A 26,271-nucleotide genomic window follows, 5' to 3' on the forward strand; every position below is an offset into this window, starting at 1 on the left:
TTTCTTTTGTCAGAGTGCCTTAAGCAAAAGGGAGAATATGAGAGAATCCACCTTCTCTGTGTTTCAAGCATTACAAAGGGAGTTCTGACCTCATCCCCCAAACACAAGATGCTTTGGTCACAGAAGTACAACTCACTGTTCTAGTGTAAACTGGCATTGACAGTGGGGATGCCAGAATCTACTTACTTAAAAAAACAAGGGGTGGAAAGCTACAGGTGTTCTGGACTACAACTCTCATCAGCCTCAGCCAGCATGGCCAATGGGTAGGAATAACGGAAGTTGTAGTTAAGAACATCTGGAAGGCAACCTCTACTGAAAATGATTCAGGAATGACTAGGAAATCTAAGGCAGATGGAAAACGGGCAAAAAATTAAAATTAACCTAAGCATGATTGGTCTTGGGAATTACAGCTGAGATGTGTATAGGACTGGGGTGTAAGGCATGATAAATAGGATTCCGATTCATGCAATAATAAGTGAAGCGTTGTCTGATAAAAATATTCTCCCTCTATCAATCCACTGTGATCAAAACACATGTCAAATGGACTTGCTGCTTGTTAGTTTCAACTGGGTTTTAGTTTAGATTATTTGTTTCAGACTACAGTGGTACCTCGGGTTAAGTACTTAATTCGTTCTGGAGGTCCGTTCTTAACCTGAAACTATTCTTAACCTGAAGCACCACTTTAGCTAATGGGGTCTCCTCCTGCCGCCGGGCTGCCGGAGCACAATTTCTGTTCTTATCCTGAAGCAAAGTTCTTAATCTGAAGCACTATTTCTGGATTGGCGGAGTCTGTAACCTGAAGCGTATGTAACCTGAAGCGCATGTAACCCGAGGTACCACTGTATTGATATGTTATATTGACTGTTGAACTTAATTATTTTTAATTATATGTTGCTTGGTTATTAAACACCTTAAATAAATAAATAAATAAATGTAAAGGTGTGCTTGATTTCTATATACATAACAGGAAAGTGACGAACACATTCATGTATAGCTAACAATTTAAATATATAGTTTTTCAGGAAAACTGGTTCCTTCATTTCAGGAAAGCAACGTTACATTTTATGGAGTAAAATATTTTTGACCATTTTCTCTGTTCTTTTCTTCTCAGTGGATACCATATCTCAAACAGTAGTAAGAGGGGTGGTGGGCCAAGCCATCAAACTGCCATGCACCTATCCTGTCCGGAACAGCTATGACCTTACTGATATGTGCTGGGGCCGAGGCAGCTGTCCGAATTCTAAATGCAGCAACGAAATTCTCCGCACGGATGGAAGGCGGGTGATATCAAGAAACTCACATAGGTACCAGTTAAGGGGATCTGTGACATGGGGAGATGTGTCCCTGACAATTACAGGTCTAAATGAAAGAGATAAAGGATTGTACTGCTGTCGTATTGAAATCCCAGGCTGGTTCAATGACATTAAAATGACCTTGGATCTACAGGTTAATAGAGGTGAGTGGAATTATTATCCTCTGCCCATTTTCCCCATCCTATGAGAATTATGAAAAGTAGATGTTAGGTTTCTTTGCACTACAAGTTCACTGTGTGGGGAGTCTGTGGACCATTGTTCAGCTGCAGTTGATCTAACTGGCAGCAGAGCTGAACTATCTAATCAAAAATATTTTCATCTGACCTATCACAGAATCTCAGTTAGTAAACAATTTCCCCTTCAACCTACTCATTTGTTGGCTTGAGTTGTCATCTTTATGGCCACCATTTGCTTTGTTCCCATTCCATAGATGTAGTTCTGATACATATTTTTGTTGTTTTCTTACAGCAACAACTACAGTCTCCACCACAACAACCACAGTCTCCACCACAACTATTGCCACCACACCTCAAGTGATTATCACAAGTACTCCTTCTCCCTTAATAACCACAGTTACTTTCCCACAAGCTTCTCCTTTTATTTCAAATAGCCCCGATTCCCCCACTGCAGCCCCCACTGATGCTCATATTCCAACAATGACCACATCTTTTGTGACAACAGACATGGCTTTTCTTACAACTGTTTCTCCATCAGTCAACTTCAAACCATCACCAACCCGTCGCCAGGACGAGTTGACCGAAAATGTCTGTTGTTTTTTTACCACAGTGACTGCCCCTCCAGCTACAGGTACAATGCTTAAACCTCCTTTAAGTTCAATTTATTTATTTATTTGCTCTAAGAATTTATAAAATGCTTGATATAAAATAGTTAACTGGTGAACAAGATGGCAGGGGGACCAGCCATAAGATAACATTGAAAGCATGACTGAATATTCTTCAGTAATAATCAAATCAGCTGCAAAGAAAAAGACAGCTGTTCTCCTAGGGAAAGTCTGAGTAAAATAGAAAGGGTTTTCAACAGGCATTGAAAGCACACAAGCTACATACAGGCTGTCAAATTAGAAATGATGGTGGAAGATCTGGGTGAAATAACTGGAAATCCATATAAAGACAGGACAATTTAAAGCTGCAGTTGATCTAGCTGGCAGCAGAGCTGAACAATCTAATCAAAAATATTTTCATCTGACCTATCACAGAATCTCAGTTAGTAAACAATTTCCACTTCAACCTTCAACCTCATTTGTTGGCTTGAGTTGTCATCTTTTTGGCCACCATTTGCTTTGTTCCCATTCCATAGATGTAGTTCTGATACATATTTTTGTTGTTTTCTTACAGCAACCACTACAGTCTCTACCACAACTATTGCCACCACACCTCAAGTGATTATCACCACAAGTACTCCTTCTCCCTTAATAACCACAGTGACTGCCCCTCCAGCTACAGGTACAATGCTTAACCCAGAAGAACTGCCTCCTTTAAGTTCAATTTATTTATTTATTTGCTCTAAGAATTTATAAAATGCTTGATATAAAATAGTTAACTGGTGAACAAGATGGCAGGGGGACCAGTAATAATCAAATCAGCTGCAAACAAAAAGACAGCTGTTCTCCTAGGGAAAGTCTGAGTAAAATAAAAAGGGTTTTCAACAGGCATTGAAAGCACACAAGCTACATACAGGTGAAATAACTGGAAATCCATATAAAGACAGGACAATTTAAAGCATAAAATGGCATAAGTGAGAAGGTAGGTGGAAGTGGAGAAGTGAACTCATTCCTCCTAAACACTGGCTCTCCCATATGCCCCCCCCGACAATCTGGGACTAGAAGTAGCTCCAATTGAAAAACCAGCTAGGTTAAGCAACTTTGAGGAGAAAAAAAAGAAAGGGGGTGGAGAATAGCTCCCCACTTCTTCTGTGCTCCTTTTAAAATATCCCCCCTAACCCCACCTTCCACTTTATCTGGATTGCTCTTCCCTCACAGTTACAGTCATACCTCTGGTTGCGAACATGATCTGTGCGGGAGGCACATTCGCAGCCCGCAGTGTTCGCAGCCTGAAGCACTGTGTCTGCACATGCGTGTGATGTCATTTTGTGTTTCTGCACATGTGCGAGCACCGAAACCCAGAAGTAACCTGTTCCGGTACTTCCGGGTTTGGCGTGGCCCACAACCCGAAAATGCGCAACCTGCAGCATTCGTAACCTGAGGTATGACATTCTTAAGTGTGTTCCATTGTCTGTCAGATTGAAGTATTTCTTAGTTCTGTATTAATCTTTTCTGCAACAGATATAGCTTGACCGCGTGACCCCAAAAATGTCTTTATTTCATGGGCCTGGGCATTTCTCCCAGAACCCAAAGGCAGAGCCAGTTTTCCAGAAGTCAAGTGTACCCTGGAACACAGTTACTTAAATCACATTTTATGTTCCAGATTGTTAGCATTAGGACCAAAGAAACACAGAAGTTTCCTTTCCTTCTGCTTATGAGCTTCCTCATTTCCCATGCAACCCACCAAAACAATTGTTTTCAATTCTCCATTTTGAGCTATTCTTCAAGACTTTGTTAATGCAAGTCATACCATGTAAGGAGGTTGCATTCACAAGAAGGATTCTTCATGGCAGAGAGGTTGGCCTATGATGACTTGCCTTTCCTACTGTAAAGGATTGGCCAGACTCCCCGGTGGCCTCTGTGAAACTGTCCTCAGAAATTCAGATTCTAGATTTGACATGTGCGTTCATGACTTAATTGTTTTGTTTTCCACAATCCAATTCCTAGCCACAAAGAGCAGCCAACATCCAAGTCTGGGGATGGGCAGGGGGAGGAAGGAGGGCTCATTGATTTCCTGTTGCTCCCATGTGAAAATACCCCATAAACTTAGGCAACAATTCCAGAATAAAACCCTCTCTTCCGAAAGAGAAAAATTCTAACCATATTTTTCGCCCCCCATCTCACTTTAAAAACAAAAACCAATTCAAGGCTTTCCTCAGATAATTCAGATGCCTGAAAAGCTTGCCAAGCCAGTCAGTATTTCCATATTACCTCGCCCCCCAATATGCACTCTGGTGAAATGGTGTGAGGGGGCTGCAAACTGGAGAGTTCCTGGAAGCCTGAAATTTACCATACTGTAAGTGTCAGACCATTTGTGAAAAATCACTAAAGATAATTTCCCTGAAGGTTCTCCTATGCAATGGACAGTTTGTGGTAATTATCGTAGGAACCAGTAAAAAGTAAAAACACCAGCATTATAAGGCAATATCCTACCTGGAGGTAAAGAGATCACAGTGGAATATGTTATCTGTTCTTTTCCACTGTTTGGTGGGAACATACTCCCAAGTGGAAGGAATTATGGGACCTGAGATGCATGATGAGAAACAAAGCCAGGGCCCCAACATTATGTTTGTTGTCTCCACAGCCCCCATGTTGCCTGAAGGAAAGTAGATGAAAGTAGTGGAAAGTGGTGGTGGTTGTGGGACTACCCAAGATGTGTATACAGTTTAATGTGAATAGATTCTTAAACCTGCCCCTTGCTACACAGTCCTGGGCTCAAAAGCAGCTGTTTGCCTCAGTGTCTCTCATTCCTATGGCAATGGAGCTGCTACTGGATGATCGCTGTGAGCTCAGTAGGCTGTATCTCCTGCTGCTTTCTCCTCCACTGTATTCTCTAGGTTAAGGTTACCAGATGTCCCCGTTTCCTGGGGACAGTCCCCAGATTTACAAATCAATCCCCTGACAAAATCCATCTATTTAGTAGGAAGTTGAAAAGTGTTCCCGGATTCATTGAAAAAAATCTGGTAACCTTACTCTAGGTGGGTGTTTTTATTGTCTACATCAGCACTGTAGTCTACTCAGTCAAATGTTCCTCCTCAAATCCCTTAGAATCTCCTCAGAGAACTCTCCCTTACTTCTCAGAAGACCAAACCCTTCAGTCCCCCAAAAGTGCTGTGGTTCACCCACAGATGTCAGAGAACTCCACTGGAAACAGGAATGGAAGTGAAAATCCCCAACATTCACATGATAATCAGAAGTCAGGAATGGAAATGACTCCAGCAAATAACAAGTAGGTATTCACTATTCTTTTTTTACCCGGAAATGTTACACAAGTCATTACATTATTTTCTGCTCTTTTTCCTAACATTCCCCTTCCACTGAAATGCACTGAAATTAATTACTTCATTAATTACATACATTTCAGCCATAGCGAATAGTGAGATGAGTAACAGGTTTTAGCAGAAGCTGAACTGCAATGGAAAGAAAAGGTGCTGCTTGTGATCAACCTGGGATGGGAATGGCTGCCTCCTTGTAACCCTACTCCAGGCATCCCATAGGGTTCCAGAGGTTAGGGTGGTTTCATTTGATTCATAATCCCATGTACTGGAAGAATATCTGTGGTGTCATGTTCTCATTAGTAGCTTATAGCTGCAATGACATTATAAAGATGGCCACCACTGCAAATAAAAATAAAAGAAATTTAATTTTCTCCATGTCTGTTCAACCAGTTTTATTGTGTAAACTCTCATTGGAATGTTATAAGCTTTAAAATGTGTATTTATGATTTGTGATCCTCATTTTTTTCTCTTTTTTTTTTTAGCCAAAACCAGTTTGGAATTTCTGATATGCTAGTAACATATAAGGTATTTATTGTATTTGGTTGCTTACTTTTCCAACAAGCTCAGACTCCTGCCATATATGTACACAGGGAAAAGCATGGGATTTGGAGCAGAAACATTAGCCAGTCAGAAAGGGGTTAAGTGAGGGGTTACCAACATTTGGAGGTCAGTGGGCATATCTTGACACCAGTTACAAAATGACAGCTGTGGGGCCATGTCAGAACACAAAATGGCTGCCACATCTAAAAGAGCAGAAAAAGAGGTGGGGCCACAAAATGGTGCAGGCATGATCCCTCTCCCACAACAGTCAACCTGTCAATGGGCAGAAATCCATCTATATCAGCCACCACCAGACTTGTTCATGGAGGGAAACTCTTTGTTCCTCTTCTCTGTTCAGAATGGGTGGGAAGGTGTGTGTCCAATCCTGACACTCAATTAAATGTGACAGGTTTAAGGGAGTATATTCATTGTAGGAGAGACTGAGCCAGTGCAAACAGGAATGGAATAGAAAGATCAAGTCTCTGATGTATCGTGGATTTTTGAGATGTTTACTGAGACTTTTCATGGGTGCCATAGATGATACTGGTGGGCACACTGGTACCCATGGGTTCTGTATTGTCAACCACTGGGACATGCATTACTTCCCTGAATCCTTCTCCTGCTCTACTCCAGGGAAGAAAAGTCAGGCCTTCAGCATACATCTGCATATGCTTTTTCTGGCCATAATGTAAGCACACAGGGGATTACCATGACAAGACTGTTCCAATTTACACCCTCAAAAATGCACCCTGATCCAGGTGAAAGAGAAATCTATTGAAAGCTTGTCCCCAGCATGTGTAAATGTTCTTTTATCTACATCTCTAGTTCTGATCTTTAAATGTAAAAGAAAAGTGAACTCGTATATTTGGAAGCTAGGGTGGGTTGGATCACAAAATCCAACTCAAGTGAAATGTGCTGATCGATCCACTCCTTTCAGCCCACCAACTGGAGCTTCAGGCCAGAACACTGGGGTCCAGGTGTCCCCGTCTGTTGGCAAACTTAACCTGGATCATAACAGTTTTAAAAGCCTATTTGGTTTGTATTTTTTCCTGTTAGGAAGTGCTGATTCTTGGTGCTATTGCACTTTCGGTTCTCCTCTTGATTCCAGTAGTACTGCTAATGAGACGTAAGTATGGAATATGCAGTTTGTACTCTGTTTTAAATAAATGTTTGGTACCGAAGAAATCTTTTGGAACTTTCCCCTAACAAAGCTCCAGTTTGCTAATCTAGTCCTAGAGCACACTAGCAAGACAACTCATTCACATTCCAGGAATGCCTCTGACATTTCATAGACCATTCTCTCTTCGCTGGTTGGTTGGTTAGTTGGTTGGTTCCTCCCTCCCTCCCTTCCTTCCTTCCATGCTGGAGAGGAGAGAGAGTATTTATTTTATTCATTTGATTATATTTATCAATTAAAAAATCTTCAAGTGATTTAATAGTAAAAACATCAACAAAAACCATTAAAACCAACTCAATATTTAAAAGTAATTTAAAACAATTTAAAACAAAAAAATAATAATTCAAATCCAATACAGATGCAAACTGGGATAAAGATTTCTACATAAAAGTGTAAAAGAAATCAGCATTTTAGTGTGAATTTCTCTTAATCAATACATTTTTATATGCAGTTTTGACCACCACAGTGGTACCTTGGGTTAAGTACTTAATTCGTTCTGGGGGTCCGTACTTAACCTGAAACTGTTCTTAACCTGAAGCACCACTTTAGCTAATGGGGCCTCCTGCTGCCGCCGCACCACCGGAGCACGATTTCTGTTCTCATCCTGAAGCAAAGTTCTTAACCTGAAGCAATATTTCTGGGTTAGCAGAGTCTATAACCTGAAGCTTATGTAACCTGAAGCGTATGTAACCCGAGGTACCACTGTATAGACTTGTTTTTTACAAGCAATTTCCCCAGCATTTTTGTATGTTATTTTTACAAACATCTTCATTTTTATGCACTTTCCCCAATACGTACATTAATCTTTGTAAACATTGCTTGGCTGGAGAACTGCACCAGATAAGGATGGCTGCATTTCTGTTTGTATATTGTTTGAGAAAGTGCAGACTGCATAGATTTGGCTTTAAATGCATACTGAAATGAACTCCCCCCCCCCATTCCCTACTCCCAGGTAAGTGTGTGTAGGACTGAGCCCTTGCACCAGTCTTAAGCAAAGCTATCAGATTCATGCATAATCAGCACCATAAAACATCAATATACACCAAAATAAAATTGTATTTAAACAGAGTGGACTATCAGCATAAAAAACAACTCAAGTGGTTGTGAAGCACCAGAATGTTGAACAAAACTGTGTTCCTGCAGCGATGTCCCTGCAATTTCACAGAGCTTTATTCTCTTTTCTCTTCTTACTTAAAAGCTGCACACTCTTCTCTAGCACTGCAGCCCATGTCTCCTATGATTATTAAGGAATAGGGAGCCTTGCCACTTTCAGTGCTCCATTTCTCTTCCAGTGCATGAAACCCTCTTGGGTGAATCTTTGAAGTCACCCTCAGCAATCTCTTTCTGTGTGGTCTTTCAGTTGTGCACAAAGAAGACTCCTGACTGCTTGCTATGCTATTCCTGTTGCTTTTAGTGAAAGTTTTCTACTCCTCAAGAGTTGTGTATTATGACTTAGCCAAGTCTGTTGGTTCACTAAATTGCATCATACTGTCCTAGAATAGATGTTCCTATTAAAACTAATCAATCTTCATTCCCTCTCTAGGTAAAAAGATTAGAAAATACCACATTGACGAAACCAAAAGGTTAGAGTTTAGTTTGCAAACCAATTCTTTTTTATGTCTAATTGAAAGAGAGACATAATAATTTTTATATGAGCCCACACTAGCATTTCTGGTTCTATTTATTCTCCTTTTCCCTTTGTGTTTATTACCCTTACCCAATAGCCCTGTCCTTTTTCAATTTTTCTTTTAGACTATAAGTAAGCCTCAGGGCAGGACTTGAGTTCTTTTCTTGGGAAATATCAATGTGGCCATAGTAATTGTTCTGCACTTATCCAATGGATGCTATCCCATAGGCTTAATATGCTAATATTGAAGGGTGGGGGGAGTAAACAGGATTTATTTATTTTTTACTATCCTAAGAAATCTGTTATCCTAAGGAGTATGTTGACACAACCACTACACTTACAGACTCCAATGACTTTCAGGCCCAACTAAATCCATGTATTGTACAATACTTTTACCCATTTGTGGGTTGGCAATCTTAATTTGGCACCGGAACTACAGTATAGTGAAAGAAACTGAGCTAAATGAATAAGTTAAACAAAACAACCGTGTACTTATTTACCCCAAGTTTTAAAAGACTCGTGCTTGTCCTTGCAGCTTAAACACACATGAAGAACCCGAACAAACACTTGCTGAAACAGGAGGAGAGAATGGAATGTTTCCTCTGTAGCAGTCACATTTTTACATTCAAATCTAGCTACAAATTCAAGATCCATGAATGGAAGCATTTCGAAGAAGCATTCCTGAATGACAGATTGCATAAATTATGCTGATCGCCCTATTGCATCTATTTGCCAACTAACCACTTCATCTCTCTCCCCCCCCCCCCCGCTTCTCTTCTTTTATTGGGCTCTCTTCCCTGCTTCCACCTTTCATGTGTAATTTTTAAATCCTGTACTAAGCATAAAATGAATGGTAAATAATGGTAGTGGCTGTGATATTAGTTGCAGCTGTGGCAGCAGCAGCAACAGCATGTTGGTCTATTTTCCATCTGGTAGTAATCTGCTATTTCAGCAGTTACTAATAATGCTAAACTCTATTACTTAAACATTTTCTTCCTCAAATTTCTAGCTGTTTAGCTTACATCATGCAAATCCTTTTACAAGTAATACATTTTAATCATGCTAGTGATTAATATGTAAAGAAGCATTGCGGAATTATTGTTATGGGTAGTGGTAGTAGCACTGTATTTAGACAATGTATATACAGCACTGCTTAATTACAGCAGTCTCTACGTGGTGTACAAGGAATGCAATACAATAAAAATAAAAATTGGTTAAATCTATTAAAAATGTTTAAAGTAAATAAAATCCTTAAGTAAACTATTCATGTATTGCCTAATGATGAGGACTTGTGCCTTGTGCAGACTGCCCCAGAAATGCAAGTGAGAAGTGCTCTCCTCCATGTGTTTGAGCTAGCTCATGTTTGAGTTTTTGTTTTAGCTCATGAACAAATATTTGCATTTTAACGAGTTTGGTACTCTAACAGCACAAGCCTATACAAGTACTCATAATTCTTAGTTTAATGGGTAGGTGTACATAGAACTGCAGCTTCAGTGACCTGTTCAGTTATTGTGAACCATCTAGGCTCTGTATCTTGGTAGATTCAGTGTGGCCATTGCCTTCAGTTTATTCAGTCATTTTCTTTGGAGCAAACATGTCCATGAGAATGTTGCACCCTGCCACAATAAATGGAAATACATGAGTTTCTGTTCTTTTACAGCATTTTACAAGTGTATAGTGCTACCTAAAGTTTAAGAGTTGATTCTTGAATCTTTGCTGAGATTGATTTCATAGGCACTTTCCCATGCATTCTGTTCCATTACTCAAATTCTTTCCCCAACATTTTTGCAGTCCTGTCATTCAATATCCTAAGACAGCTAGAACCATTAGCACAGTTTGCACCATGGTCTTTCAATGGAAACCATACCTTCGTTGCTGTTTGTCAGCTGCCTCCATGTTGTCTGATGTTGCCTCCAAGCTGTTAACCAGGCATTTTGATGAGTCTTGAAGAATGAGAAATAACCGTGGTGCAGTTACAACTTGTCTGTTACTCTTTCTTCCAGATATGGCAAGTTAGTGGGGCTGAAAGGGGGAGACAACCACAGTAGGGGGGTAACTAGAAGGGGGGTAACTTTAGGAAGAACTTCCTGACAGTAAGAGCTGTTTGACAGTGGAATTTGCTGCCAAGGAGTGTGGTGGAGTCTTCTTCTTTGGAGGTCAACCATATGTCAGGAGTGCTCTGATGGTGTAACTGCACCACGGTTTCCTGCTTGGCAGGGGGTTGGACTCGATGGCCCTTGTGGTCTCTTCCAACTCTATGATTCTACAAAAGAAATTGGAAGTTCAAACTTCTACAAAAGAAGTGGAAAAGCACACTGCAGTGAAATGCTTGGCACCTTCTGCAAGGGTAGTGCACAATGTGGAATGCCTCCTTTGACCAACGAACAGACAGGATTTGATTCAAACACTCCCAACCTATCTGACATATCATTCTGAAAAGTTATAATGCATCATACACATGCACTCCTCAAGATAATGGAGAAGCCAGTCTGAGCAAATCTGCCTTATGGAGACCGTGCCCCAGAAATGTAAATTAGATGCAACAGAGGCACCTGAGCATTCCTTCTTCCCCACCTTGCTCTCCATATCCTCACTTCCAATTATTTACTCTGGCTCATGTTTGAATTTACAAAGGAAATCAGAGGATAGGAACCTGCACGGAACGCTAATGAATTCTGTTGGGACATATGTAAATGGAAATGCACTGAACTAATTCATGAGGAACTGATACCAGCTGTCAGCACATTTAATGAAAGGTTAAAGAGATCTTTTGGAGAAGTAACCAAGAGAGACATACATTCCTCTAAAGAAATAAGGCATAAGAAATACAGTCCCGGGATGCAGAGAAACTTGACAAACATGGCAGCTCTTTAAAGAGCGACAAAGTAAAAGAAAAAGAAAAAAGACGTATTAAGGTTAACATTCCTTCTCACTTAAGAAGTCCTTCAAAGCAAGGATGAGTGAACTGACTGACCCATTAGTACCTTATTGCAATTCAGAATCTGTTAGCCAAATTAAGTTTGATAAAAGCTTCCACGTATTATGTCCTATGATTTTTGGAGCATCTTTGAAGTTTTGTGCATATATGTTTACAGAGTGCATCCTGGAAATGTTCACAACATGTCATTCTTTTTCTAAGATGCCATGGCATCATGGCTGACAGATGGGATTCTGGCTATGTGCATCATCACCACCACCATCATTCCACATTTTCCCCAGGCACCTTAATTTTTAAAACTGCAGACAAACTTACATGCTTTGTAGCTAGGCTACTGAAGTAACATCTTTTACTCACTGATATTACCCACTGAATAAATGTCATCTGGCTCTAGAAGCATCAGCACATCAGCTGATCATCACTGATCATTAACAAGCAATCAAGCATGCATACATAGATGGGCATTTCTGCACCTGATACATATCACAATTTTATTTATTTATTTAAAGTGTCTCCAACCCACTCTTCATCTACAGTGATACATAAATTACAAAACGTAAATGATAAAATACATATCAATTGAGAAACAAAACACACAGCTCAAGGCAAGAGAGCAAGCTAAATAACCATCAATTTATAATGCCTGGGCAAACAAGTAAATAGCCTGGTGCCAAAATTTTAATGTTTGTGCCTGTTGCGCTTGTGAGAAGAGATTCCATGATACAGGCACCTCCAGAGAAGGCTCATGTTCCGTCTCACCTGTTGGTGCCTGCGTACATGGAGATAGACCTTGCTGGGCTTCTTCCACCAACTAGAGAATGCCAGGCAGCTACGTTCTCCCCCACAAGCGACCCTTGGGATGATTCATCACTCTTCTTTCCCGATGCACTTCTGGAACACATATCTGAAGATATATGCACACAATACAATAGCAGAGTCCAAGCAGAAGCTAGGCATTGGAGATGTGGATTTCTAAGCTACTTTATTATGTACAAAACAGAACAAAAGAACAAAAGAAAACATGACTCCTTTCTCCATCTCCGAGAGAGCAGAAAAGCAATAGTACAACATAATGGAACAGTGTAACTGAAACTTCCGTTCTCATGACTCCAACAGTACAGAATGTCAACACAGACATGTGATGAAAACAATTACACATCCTGCAACGGGAGGAATGAAATCCCAACATCCTCCCCCATTTCATGTAACTGTTGCTGCATTACCTAATGCAGCTGTACACAATCAAACATACAGTCGTTATGTACCGTATTTTTCGCTCTATAAGACGCACCAGACCACAAGACGCACATAGTTTTTGGAGGAGGAAAACAAGGGAAAAAATATTATGAATCTCAGAAGCCAGAACAGCAAGAGGGATCGCTGCACAGTGAAAGCAGCAATCCCTCTTGCTGTTCTGGCTTCTGTGATAGCTGCGCAGCCTGCATTCGCTCCATAAGACGTGCACACATTTCCCCTTACTTTTTAGGAGGGAAAAGTGAGTCTTATAGAGCAAAAAATACAGTATATAACAGACACAATGAGCTTCCCTCAGTTGCAAAAGACATTGAAGAGCCTCCTGAGAAAATCTCAGAGCACAGTCAGTCTGGTATAGAGAGAGGATCTTCAGTTATACAACGGCATGCCTGTTTATAAGACATGGAGCCAATGCTATGGTATTGCTTTAAAACCATATAGCAAAGACAATTAGTTACACGAGGGTGTAGTTCTGAGAAAATCACATTTACTAAACAATATTGTTCTGTTAAAATTCCATGCCACCAGCCTGGTAATTCAACCCCTTTCTTTAGACTGTATCAACAAAAGCACAAGTTGCCATGGTGATTTCAATGGTGATTTCACAATCATCCGTTAACTAGGTGGACTGGAGGAGCATTTTCTGAACATATGTTCCTGGAAGCAGAGGTGAAGCATGGGATGTATTGTGAGATTAGCCCCAGCAATATGGTAAGCTGTTTACAAACATTATAGCATTCATATGGAGTGCCATCATGCCAATATGTTTTTCACTTATGCTCACATGCAAATCTTAAGATTTGAACCTGTTCCCAGTTAGAGTATAACATCTTCTATTGCTTTTAAAGTATAATTTTTCTTTGGATATAAGTGTTTCTTCTACTCCCCCCATATATAAGATGAGTTTTGTAAGCCTCTGATGTATTGTGAATCCAACTCGACATCAGAGAAGAAATTCAGTTTGCTATCCCATTTCCATGTGGTGCGTGGACATCCATTATCCCTTGAGACTCTTTTAGTGAAAGGGACATCGGTATTCAGACCAGGAATGTAAAAATCAGGCAGCAAAGTTTCTTAAAGAAAAAGTTTATATTTGGATTTTTGTCAGACAAAAAGCAAATAGGGTGCATTCAGGAAAATGAAGAATGCCCACCCCCCCTTTGGGGCAGTCAACTTATATATCTTTCTGCAAAGCACAGTTCAGCCCCTTGGCATCCCTTTAGCCAATGATTGACAATTTCCTATGGTCATTGATACATATTCATTAAAGCTCAACCAATGAATAAATTTGGTGTGTCCTTTCGGTTCCAAGTTGCCTATTCCACTAGGTGGCGCTACTGGCTTATAATCTACTTAACCTCTGTACTAGTTCCAGGAAGTGCCCCTGAACCCCCCCCCCCCGCTTCCAAGAAATGTCCTTGTGGTTTAGCAACTTCACACCTAAGCGTTATATCTGGAGCCTGGCGGTCAGCAAACATCCTGCTACTTGCCTTTGTCAGGGGTCGTTTCTCAGAAATGGCTTAACCTCAACTGGCAAACTTCCTGCAGGGGCAAGCTAGCTGCACCCACAAGCTTGCATGCTTGCTGCCTCTGCAAAAGGTGGCAAAGTGACAAACATGAGAAAGAGAAATAGTCTTTAGCTTTCTAAAATGGCTTTGTGCTTTTAGCTTTTAGATGGCCCTATAATATGGCTTCAGAGGTTCTTAGCCTGGCTCTCTATTGGTCATCCTGACCTTCACCCCTGCATTCCCCCCTTTCCATCACGAAAATGCTGACCGGTCACGGTTCTCCATTTTCGCTTGATGGACCTATAGGTGCAACATCATAGAGAGCCAGGAAATGTACACTCCTGTGGATACACGTGCCTCCCTCTATGACCCTGTCAAGACTTCAAATATGGTGCTCGGGAACCACATAGGTGGTGCTCAGAATCTTGACCTCGCACGCATACCCAGCACTCAGACCTGTTCAGGCTCTTGGCCACAGCCATGGTCATGTTCAGGAAGGTGTTCTCCCTCCCCCCGGTGGCCATCTGAGAGGTGAGAACCATCCGGAGGCGGGGTATGATCCACATCCTGATTCGAGGGATGTTCGGTGGCCCAGAACAAAGAACTGTACCACCAACACAGAAATACCACAAAAAGGGTAATACCGCAGGCCAAAGGGATGGGGGCCCACGAAGGCCAGGTCATGTGGGCCTCTAACTCCTGGCCCTACTGAGGCGTGAACAGCGTCTACACACAAAACGTTCCCACTCTACACAGGGAAAAGTGGCCGCCTGGCACTGATACACTGTTAGGCCTCGGGAGCTATAGGGATGGCAATAGACTCTGTAAAGTTCATAGGCTGGTCCTACTGGGTAGCGGTCACCTACGTGGTCTCTGACCAGGGCCTATGGAGGCTGAAGCCTGGAGTGGTAACCCTTATGCAGCCACAAGAATACCCTACCACATTCAAGGGTATTAGATGTGGAGTTACCAGGCCAGGTATTCTTCTGGGATTATGGGAGGCTCGAGCCACCACGACAACCACAGGTGGGGCTGCAGGATTTACTGGCACTTGTTCAGCAATTTCAATGCGCACCTGGTTCAGGCTCCCTCCCCTGCAATATTTGCATTAAGATAGGCTCCGTCCCATGCAACACCTGGATTAAGATTAGGACCTGGTCTACCAGATGGGGTTGGTACAGTGCTCTACCCCCTGAGTGACAGTTGGTTACCCCCCCCACAACAGCAAGAGCGGTCCAGAACTCGATAGATTTCAACCGTCTCTGCAACTTCCCGTAGGAGCAGTACCCATGTGCGCTGGACAGTGGTGTGGAAGAGAAGCCACAGTGGGGTAGTGGGATGTTTCAATACGGCAACCTCATCAAAGCCCTGTTCCCAATAGCCAATGAGCACGCCGTTTCTTACCACTGGCAAGACGAACCAGTCGTAGCAGAGGTCCGCAGACCAATAGGGTCGGTATGGCTCGGTGGGGTCAGGGCAATAGGACATAGAGCAAAAAGGGCAGTAGGACATAGAGCAAAATCAATACAGAACATAATAGAGAAAAGGGGAAAGTCCTTGTGAAAGTCCTTGTGATGATCAGTCGCAGGATCTCGTTGCCCGTGGCCCAACGCGTTTCCGGTAGCGTCAGACACAAGGTGATGATCAGACGCGTGTGATGCACCCAGGGAATCACGTCGGCTACTCTCACCGCAGTTGGGATGGAGAGGAGGACGGCATACGGGCCTCGCCACTTAGGGATGAGGGGGTTGCGCTTCCACGCTGTCACCCGGCTGGAACTGGTGGACCGGCTCAGCGAGACTGCACGGTGTAGGCTCGAGGTAGTACCTGGAAAGGGAAGCAAACACACGGGGACAGGAATTGCACTTGTTCCTGAGTGATGTGATCTCCCACCCGCCCCAAACTGGCGGGGATGTCTCGGACGAAAGGGGTTGGTCTGCCATACAAAAGTTCAAAGGGTGATAGTCTCAGTTTCTTGGTTGGAGCACTCCAAATTCGAAACAAGGCAATGGGCAGGACATCTATCCAGTGTAGTCCCGGCTCCTGGGTCAACTTGGCCAAGTGGGCCTTCAAGGTGCGATTCATACGCTCAGGTTTTTCCAAACTCTGGGGTCTGTAGGCTGCGTGTAGCCTCCAGTTTATCTGCAGCGCCTTGCACACTTCTTGCACAACTTTATCAATGAAGGCAGGGCCATTGTCACTGCCAATACTTCTGGGGAGGCCAAATCGGGGTATGAGTTCATGTAACAGTTTCTTGGACACTTCACGAGGTATCTCTGTTCTAGTGGGGTACGCCTCTGTCCAGCCCGTCAGCGTGAAGACAAACACAAGCAGGTATTTGATACCCCTAGCTGGAGGCAATTCAGTGAAGTCCACAATCAGGCTTTCCATAGGGGTAAAGCCCACGTGTTGTACACCCGGTGGGGGAAGGTGGCCTTGTCTGGGGGTGTTCTTGGCGCACAGGACACACCCCTGGGATATAGCAGCAACTAGTTGAGAAAGGTTAGTGATATAGAAAAGTCTCCCAAGGTGTGCTCTGGCAGCTGGACCCCCTAGATGAGTGGACTCGTGGTAATTCTTCACAATCACGGTAGCCAGATGTTGGGGCACAAAAACACGGTTTTCTGGTAGACGGAACCATCCCTCCTGGAGTGTTGCTCCTTCCTGGCGTGCCCACTGTTGCTCCTCCGGTGTGTAGCGTGGTTCCACATCGTCTGGAGTGAGTTGTGGGATGAGGGCTGCGTTGAGTGCTGGTGGAGGTTTCAAAGCTGCTTCACGAGCTGCGTTGTCTGCCTTCCGGTTGCTCCTAGTGACCATGTCCCGGCCTCTCCCATGGCCTTTGCAGTGCATCACGGCAATCTCTTCGGGACCCCATACTGCTTCCAGTAACGTCTCAACTTCTGGACGTCAGCCTTGCATCCAGCTGCCAATTGCAGGGCAATGCCTTTTGCTGTTGGACTTCGCCTCAGAGCACAAACAACTCTTGGCGACTTTGGCTTTCTTAGAGCTCTTGGAACGGCTTGCCTGGCTTGCACCCCCACTTCTGGGTGCTCTGCTGCCTGAGGAACAACTTGTAACTGCCTTCCGCCCACAGTCCATCATACAGATTTATTGAAGCGTAGAAACAGCTTCCCAAAACAGCCTCAGCCCCCTCTGGGCTTGGTACTTTTTCTGGGCATCCTCTAGCCCCCTCTGGGCTTTCTGGGCGTCCCACAGCCCCTTCTGGGCTTCCAGCCCCCTCTGGTCTGGCTGCCACTGTGGCCTGACATGCTGTCTTCAGTGGCTGCCACGCTACCCAGGGCTTCCTCCCTTGGAGTATTGGCAACAGCCAAGAATCAAGGCTGGCCCTTAAAATGGCTAGGACCCTTTGGTCTCTCCAGAGCATCAGGCACGTCTGCTTCACAAGCTTCCACTGCGCCTGCAGACTTCTCAATGGGTTGGGCAAAGCCTGTTTCAGCATGTGTAACCCTTATATTCCATAAGGGTGAGAACTGAATGGGGCACATTCACATGCATCTCCTGGCCAAACATGAACTTGCCTGCTTCTTCCACTAGTGTGGCGGTGGCAGTGACAGGCCACAGACAGGGTGGCCAGCCTTTCACTGTGGAATCTAATTGCTTGATAGTCTCAAAGGCTTCTTGTTGGGCTGGTCCCCACTCAAAGGGGTCTCTTCCTCTTCCTCTGGTATTCTCATTTAGAGGTTTTGCTAAAATACTGAAGCCTTGGATCAGGATTCTGCAAAAGCCTACTGCTCCACAACTTTAAGCTTGTCTTTTAGGGATATCACAATCTCTGCCTTTTTTTTTTTTTTTTGCAGTGACCTTTTGACAATTTCTAGATGGTCAGTATGTTCAGCAAGTTGTCTGGATAAATTAGCTAAATCTTCATCCCTTTCTTTTTTTGCATTTTGTAAAGTGAGCTGGTTGTATGAATCTTTCACTGATTTCAGCTCATTCACAAAACTTTGTTCTTTGTTTTTCTTTTAATTTTAGTAACTTGTTCAATTTCTCCTTTACAGAGATATGTTCATCGACCTGGGATTTAAGATGGTCTGTTCCTCCTTACATTCTATTTCTGTTTCTTGCAATTTTTAGCTGATTTACTTATTTGTTCTTTAAGCAATTTAATTTGTGACTCACACTCCATGAGTTTGTTGTTTTAAGTAACATCACAAGTATTGATTGTAGAATGAAGATCTTTAACTGTTTGGCTAGTCTCTTTGTTTTGCCTAACAAATTCTTCATTCTCTTTTGTTTTACTAGCGTTTTCAAATTTTTTTTTTTCTCAGCCAGTTATGATTTTATTGCACTTAACTGTTCAGAAAGTTCTGAAAGCTTTCTGCCTCCACTGTTCACACCTTTGGTTTGTAGATCTTTCAGTAACTGGACTTCCCTTTCAGCCTTAGACAACACTATTTCCCTGTCTTACATTTCATCCTCTTTGCACTTGATCTGACATTTCAGAATATTAATCTACTCAGAATACACATTTATATTTGAAATAATAGCAGAAATTTCTTTGTCTTTCTCAACTAAAACCTCTCTGAGGTTGTCAAATTCTCTTCCATGCCTCTGGAGGTCTTGAATTAGTTGAGACCTCTCTTCTAAATGACTTGTGTTTAATCTATTAAGTCCTTCATTTGTCTGTTCAAGATCCTGTTACATTAATTCTATAGCAGCATCCTGTTTCATGCTCTTTTTTTTTATTTCCCTCTGTTAATGCAGTAATAACTGCTTACTGCTCTGTACACTCTTCTCCATAAACACTGTACTTCTTCTGTACATCTTCCCTCTCCAAAACCTGACATGAGGGAGTGACTTTGCAATGTTCAGTCCTGCATTTCTTCAACCGGGGGGGGGGGGGAATTGTCATCTACCACTTCAGCCAGTTGTCTATATAGGGAATCTGGTCAGGATGTCCCCCCTGGTCTATGCCATAGTCTCCGCTGAATCCTTTCTTGAAGTTGTTTAACATACATTGAAGGGGGATTACTGGACCTTTCAAGCCTTTCAAGCCTCCCCCCTCCCATTTTCAGTATGGCCCTGTACAGCGTCCCCACACCAAACACTCACACATTCATTTCGCAACTTTTCTCACCCAGGTGCGGTCGCCCGACTGGGAAATGGAGTACTTGTTGCTACGACCCCAGGGGAATGCCCCGGGGTAAGACACATACATGCACAAAATGCCTCTCTCGTTGGACGCTTGCACGACACACTAACCACCCTGTGCCCCCCCTTTTTCTCCTTCCTAATACCAAAGCGTGGGTGGTTGTCAGCAGTCAACCCTTCTACTTAATGCCACTATCCACGCTGGAGATTTGATCAGGATCTCCCTTCTCCTTAATTAAAAGGAGGATTTCCTATGCCCTCAGGTCTTGTTGCCATGTACTCACCCCAGCCGGCTCTTCTCTGCCCTGTCCTCCCAACCTCGGCTCTTCAAATCCGTTGTCCTCTGTCCCAGGATACAGCAAGAGGGTCAAGTCGCCTTCTGTCCCCCTCCGAAGAAAAGGTTCGGTGTGCACGTGGAAGCCAGGAGGTCTGTTGGCCCTCCGCCGTCTCTGCCCAGAGGGCAAGGGAGCTGCCTCCTGGTCTCTGAGGACACTTAAAGTCCTTCTGATCCGAGTCACGGCACCAGAAATGAAAGGGACATCGGTATTCAGACCAGGAATGTAAAAATCAGGCAGCAAAGTTTCTTAAAGAAAAAGTTTTTATTTGGATTTTTGTCAGACAAAAAGCAAATAGGGTGCATTCAGGAAAATGAAGAATGCCCACCCCCCCCTTTGGGGCAGTCAACTTATATATCTTTCTGCAAAGCACAGTTCAGCCCCTTGGCATCCCTTTAGCCAATGATTGACAATTTCCTATGGTCATTGATACATATTCATTAAAGCTCAACCAATGAATAAATTTGGTGTGTCCTTTCGGTTCCAAGTTGCCTATTCCACTAGGTGGCGCTACTGGCTTATAATCTACTTAACCTCTGTACTAGTTCCAGGAAGTGCCCCTGAACCCCCCGCTTCCAAGAAATGTCCTTGTGGTTTAGCAACTTCACACCTAAGCGTTATATCTGGAGCCTGGCGGTCAGCAAACATCCTGCTACTTGCCTTTGTCAGGGGTCGTTTCTCAGAAATGGCTTAACCTCAACTGGCAAACTTCCTGCAGGGGCAAGCTAGCTGCACCCACAAGCTTGCATGCTTGCTGCCTCTGCAAAAGGTGGCAAAGTGACAAACATGAGAAAGAGAAATAGTCTTTAGCTTTCTAAAATGGCTTTGTGCTTTTAGCTTTTAGATGGCCCTATAATATGGCTTCAGAGGTTCTTAGCCTGGCTCTCTATTGGTCATCCTGACCTTCACCCCTGCATTAGGAACTGCATTTATAACCAGGGTGACGGTGGGCATGGTGGGGAATCGATCCAGTTTAATGTTGCCTTGAAATTCTACAGTGCTCAATTTATTGCAATTACTATGGCACACAGAACAGCAGCTTCCTGGCCCAAGTGGTTTTTAATTTGTTCCGATTCAATGTCAAAACTTAATGGTATTATATCTGGAGAATCCAAAGGGACCACAGCTCTGCTTCATGAAGCAATGTGGTAATTAAATCAAAGATTTAGCTTATGTCTATGAAATCATTTGACGTGTACCTATACCTGCAGCTTGGGGGAAATTGTCTACACTAAAATGACCAATAAATTGGCTCAAAAAGGCCTGAAGAGAGAAGATAATGACCTAACTAGCCCGATTAATATAGAGAAGGCGGAGAAAAGTAATTAAAAACGAAGATACAGCTATTTCGGAACAAGGATTGGATAATGAGGAAACACAAAAGAAAACTATAGCAAAGCCAGCCAGTGGCTGAGATAGGAAGGCAAATCCTTTAAGAAGAGGGAATTAAAAGATTATTTCAAGATTAATAGAATGCCAATGTAACTTTCTTAATAGACCTCATTATACCAGATGGTTCCTACCAGTGCTTTCATCCTCGTTTCATTACTTTTCTGGTTCATTTCCAAGTTCTAAGTTGAATGCAAACACATTTGGGTTTTTTAGGAAGGTGAGAATATAAGTAATATATTTGCTAAAAAGCCCAGCTGATGAGCAGCGTTTTTTGTCATAAGAAGAGAGGTAGAAAATGAGTGACAGAAGAACAATGCAAGATGACTAAATAAAACAAGCACAAGGCTCCAGAGCTAAAGAATAGGTAGTTTCACAGCAATAACAGAGGGTGGCCTTGTAAGTATAACAACTCTGGTTAGCTGTGGCTAGGATTTTGAACTGATGGACACCTGGCTTGAGTTTCCCCACTCTCCTTTTAATGGCTTCCACCGTGTGGCAAAAACTCTGCTTTCTAGGAAGCTTTTGGGGGAGCATGGTAGTTTTTATTCTATCTGGAGTTTTTACTTTGCTGCAGGATTTTTTTTAATGATATTGAATTTTGCTGCTGCTTCTGCCTCACTTAGTTATTTATATTATTTATCCTTTAGTTTTGCTGCATCTGCTTTGAGTTGTGATGTTGTAGTTTTATTTTATTGCTTTTGCTGGGACGAGATGTCATGGACTGATGATAGCAGATGTTACATGAAGCCATAGCATAAAATTTCCATAGTAGTAGCCATTTTAAATGTTTATTATCGTAGCTTCACCCCTCTCCTCCCCACTACCCCTGTGTCACCACGAAATTGGCTCTGGGGCGTTTTAGGAGAACCCCCAAAATAGTGCATGGGGAAGGGGGTCATTCTGTCTGGTGAACTGCAATGGTTGCGCAGATGGAACATTTGCATGTTCCCAATACTTCTGGCATATTTATGTCAATGCAAATTCAGCTTTAACAGGCAATAAATTATTAAATTCATATTTAGCGTGTTGTAAACTTTGATGCAGATTTGGAGAAGGGGATGCTGCAAATAGACTTGAAAAGGGATTCACTGTTTTCTCTACATTACATGCTCACCATTCAATAGTACATGAAGAAGTTGTACCTCCATTATTTTCAAAATATTCCTGAAATTCAACTCCCTTCTGTCTTAACCCCCCCCCCCCATTATTCAGAAGCCCCGTGTTTAAATGCCAAGAGCCAGTGTGGCTGGAGCAACCCTGTCAGATGAGTGGCATATTAATAAATTATTATTATTACTGTTATTATTATTATTATTTAAGCAATATCAGTTAACTGCATGGCAAGACATACTGGAGCATGATCTGAAGTAGCAATTCTATCTATATGACATACTATTACATACTGAAGTAGAGGAGATGAAATAAAATAAAAAATAGTCCACCTAAAAATGATTTTGGTGCAATCCTGAAAGAAACGTAAATTCACATTCTGTGCAGTGCAGAGCATGCAAAATGCAAACTCAACCCAATCCAAACTCCGATATATATATTTTGGCACTGACCTCCCTGAAGATTGGATTTTACATGGAGGAGTTCTCCTAGGTAAAATCAGTTCATAAGCCAGGTGTGGAGAACCTTGGGCCTTCTGGGTGTTGCTGCACGCATAACTCCCATTAGCCCCAGCAAGCATGATCAATGATCAATAGCTAGGGGTGAAATGGAAATAGGGATGATGAATGTGTAATCTGTAGCGAACCTTAGGGCCAGGTATGTCTCTGAAGCTGCTGCATTCCTGAAATTATTCCAAAGTGATTATATTGTGATGAAATGTCACATACAGTGGTGCCCCGCAAGACGAATGCCTCGCAAGACGAAAAAAACACTAGACGAAAGAGTTTTCTGTTTTTTGAGTCGTTCCGCAAGATGAATTTCCCTATGGGCTTGCTTCGCAAGATGAAACGTCTTGCGAGTTCTTGCGAGTTTGTTTCCTTTTTCTTAAAGCCGCTAAGCCGCTAATAGCCGCTAAGCCGCTAATAGCCGTGCTTCGCAAGACGAAAAAACTGCAAGACCAAGAGACTCGCGGAACGAATTAATTTCGTCTTGCGAGGCACCACTGTATATGTGCCTTACTGCAATAATCGCAGGTAGGTGGTTGCTTTCCATTGTTGTGCTTAGATATCGACTCTCTCAGTTTTAAGTTATCTGTGCGATAAAATAGGCACTGATTATCCTTCTCTCCCAAACTCAGACTTTACCAATATGCATCATAAAAGCCACGTGCATATTTAATGCACTATAGAGCATGTCTGTGGAGAAATCCACAGTGCTCAATCCAGTAATGAATCATTTATGGGGGTTTGGATTATCTTTGTGTACTGAATTAAGATGTCTCTGCACAAAACAAGCCCCCCTTGACACAATTTGCATCACAGGCCCCACTGCAATATGATGTACGTTGTGCAGATGAATTATTTACTAAAGTTTTGGATCATTTGCCTAGCACCAAATTAAGCTGTTTAATTTGAAATCTCTCCTTAAACCTTCTAACCTTTCCCTTAAAAAAAAAAAAAAAATTGTGTATATAAAATGTCTCTTTTTAAAAATTCTTCAGGTGAAAAAAATGAAACAGGTTAAGGTTAAAGGTTTCTCTTCTTGATGGCCGTGTCCCTACTATTTGTTTTGACAAACCAGTTTTGCTTCAGTTCAGAAACAGCTGGCAGATGCTGAGAATGCTGCAGAGTTAAGTTTTAGCTAAACCAGGTTCTTCTACAGTGTAATAATCATTTGGAAGAGCCCCTCTGGTGTGAAAAATGGCTCCATCCCCATGCTCTCAAAATACTTGGGGTCAGCCAGTGAAATTGATTGGTGGATAGGTTCAGGTCAAAGAAAACGAAGTATTTTTCATGCAATGCACATTTATTTTAGAGCAGAGATGGGCAACTGGTGGCTGCCAAAACAGCATTGGACAACAACATCAAAACAGCATTTTGTCCAGCAACATCTGGAGACCAAAGTTTTCCCACCTAAAAGGGAAACAGTTCTCTGGAGGGCATTTCATAGAAAGGGTACTAGCTGAAAAAAGGGTTGTCCTTGGAAACCCACTTAAACCTGTGAAAGGAGACACTTGGAACAAGGTTTCAGAAGGTGACCTTAAGTAGGCTCATATGAGATGGTGCAGTCCTTCAGTAGACCAGTGTATAGGCCATTAAGGTCCTTATAGGCAGAGCAAGCACTTTCAGCTAAGCCTCCCTAAGTTCACTCCCTGATGTTTTGTACTGTGTTTTCTGTAGCAAAATGACTGAGACATCTAACTTCTTTCTCTTCGAACTTCTCACTTCTGCTATTTCTTTTTGCCAAGCTTGCTCCCAGCACAGAGCGAATGCCAGCGTATCTCATCTATCATTCATTGCCATGAACTCACACTGCTGTCTGCAACATTTCCACTGGGCTGAGCCCTCTGTGCTTTGGTTTTTGTTTCCGTGCTCTGTTTTCCACTTCACTTTCAAATCCAGCCACAATACCTCACTTTTTTGTCGAGCACTCTTCATTTCCAAGGTCTCAGAGCACTTTATACTAACACATATCCAGCTGTATAACAACTCCGGTAAAGAAAAGAATGGAACTGTTGGTTCATGACCCACCAGCACTGACAGGAAGAGTTGCAGCGCAGCACGGTAGTTGAGGGAAGGAAATAAAGAAGAGCATAGTCTCAAATTGAAACAGTAGGGGACAATTAAAGTGAGAAGGATGTAATTATTACACACACAGAAAGCTGAATATTTCTTGAGATTAAAATGAGAGAAAGAGCATAATTTTGACAAAGCAATTCCACATTCCCACATGTTGTAACCATTTCCTGAAAAATTGATGGGTACAGCCAATATGTGGTGAAATGTGACAGAATAAAGTACATTACATCAGCTGTCTTGTATCGCTCAGCAATTCTTACGTGAAAAATAGAATAATGGAAATGTCCCCTTAGCCTCTGACATTATTTTGAACCAGCCTTCCTGAAATATGGCTACTACCAACTTATAGGTGATTCGGGTGTCCTCTGCTATAGAAACACTGCTGTTGCAGGGAATTAGCATTTTTCCAGTCTACACAATGGTAAAAATGAACTCTTAGGGGGAAATGAACTCTTACTTGTTCATCATCCACCCATCCAAGTAAAAACATTATATGTAACTGTTTAACATAACTGTTAAATATATGTGTTTGTTCCCCATTACAAGATACTGCTAATGAAAATTCACTATGCTATGGATGAAAAAACACTATTTACACACACACACACACACACACACACACACACACACACCATACTTTCAGTGAGAATTGCACTGAAACACCTTTTATGGACGATTTGGGTGATATGAGAGAGTCCAAGTTCCTTTTCATACCAATATTTGGGAACATATTAAGGTACCTCGTGAGGGAAGGCTTTCACAAAAAAGCCTTCTTCTTAAAAAGGAGCACTATCAGAACAGCTCTGTAAAACTTCATCTGAAGCAAGAGTCTCTAAAACTTTGATAGGATCTTTGAGTTAAACCTGGAGAAGACTATGTTCCTTTCCTATATATGTCAGCCCTTCAACTTCTAACTTGAAGGAAGAATCCTAAAACTGTAATGGAATCTTTGGGCTAAAATTCGGTTTAATGATGGCTAGAATCCATGGAGAGCAGAAGCTTTCAATGCAGAACAAAATATATGGCCCATTCTTTATACTGGTGTCTTTCAGAAGCACATAAAATATTAAAGTATTATGTGCTGATATTCTGTTCTACAAGCAGTCTTATAGATGCTCCCTCAAAAGCCTTAATTTCATTTCATTGTCCACATTTCATTGTCTAGTTAGTGGGACTGTAGCCCTCCACTGAGGCTGCAATCCTAAACATCTTTATTAGGAATTAAGTCTTATTGAAATTAATAGGAGTTACTCCTGAGTAAAAATAC

At 42.2% G+C, this 26,271-nt stretch overlaps 1 protein-coding gene and 1 long non-coding RNA gene across 3 annotated transcripts; one reads left to right on the plus strand and one right to left on the minus strand.

Annotated features, from left to right (window-relative positions):
- The first annotated feature begins 1,115 nt into the window (after positions 1-1,115).
- On the plus strand, positions 1,116-10,439 carry LOC308580020 (uncharacterized protein). Of its 2 annotated transcripts, XR_014004675.1 has the most exons (8): positions 1,116-1,456; positions 1,782-2,120; positions 5,203-5,383; positions 5,915-5,957; positions 7,029-7,098; positions 8,693-8,732; positions 9,312-9,730; positions 10,187-10,439. XR_014004675.1 is itself a non-coding variant. In XM_081181145.1 (7 exons), exons 1-7 carry the CDS (start codon positions 1,210-1,212, stop codon positions 9,382-9,384), a joined length of 993 nt encoding a protein of 330 aa, XP_081037271.1. In that variant the 5' UTR covers positions 1,116-1,209; the 3' UTR covers positions 9,385-10,006. The 2 variants fall into 2 exon arrangements, 1 of the variants encoding a protein (XP_081037271.1); XM_081181145.1 differs by lacking the exon at positions 10,187-10,439 and having other exon boundaries at positions 9,312-10,006.
- On the minus strand, positions 7,104-10,836 carry LOC308580036. Its single transcript, XR_014004679.1, has 2 exons — positions 10,644-10,836; positions 7,104-7,334 (listed from the first exon to the last, which is right to left on the minus strand). It is a non-coding gene; the product is annotated as an uncharacterized lncRNA (long non-coding RNA).
- Between the last annotated feature and the right edge of the window lie 15,435 nt (positions 10,837-26,271).

Source organism: Podarcis bocagei (assembly GCF_964188305.1).
Source record: "Podarcis bocagei genome assembly, chromosome: 2".
Classification (NCBI taxonomy): domain Eukaryota; kingdom Metazoa; phylum Chordata; class Lepidosauria; order Squamata; family Lacertidae; genus Podarcis; species Podarcis bocagei.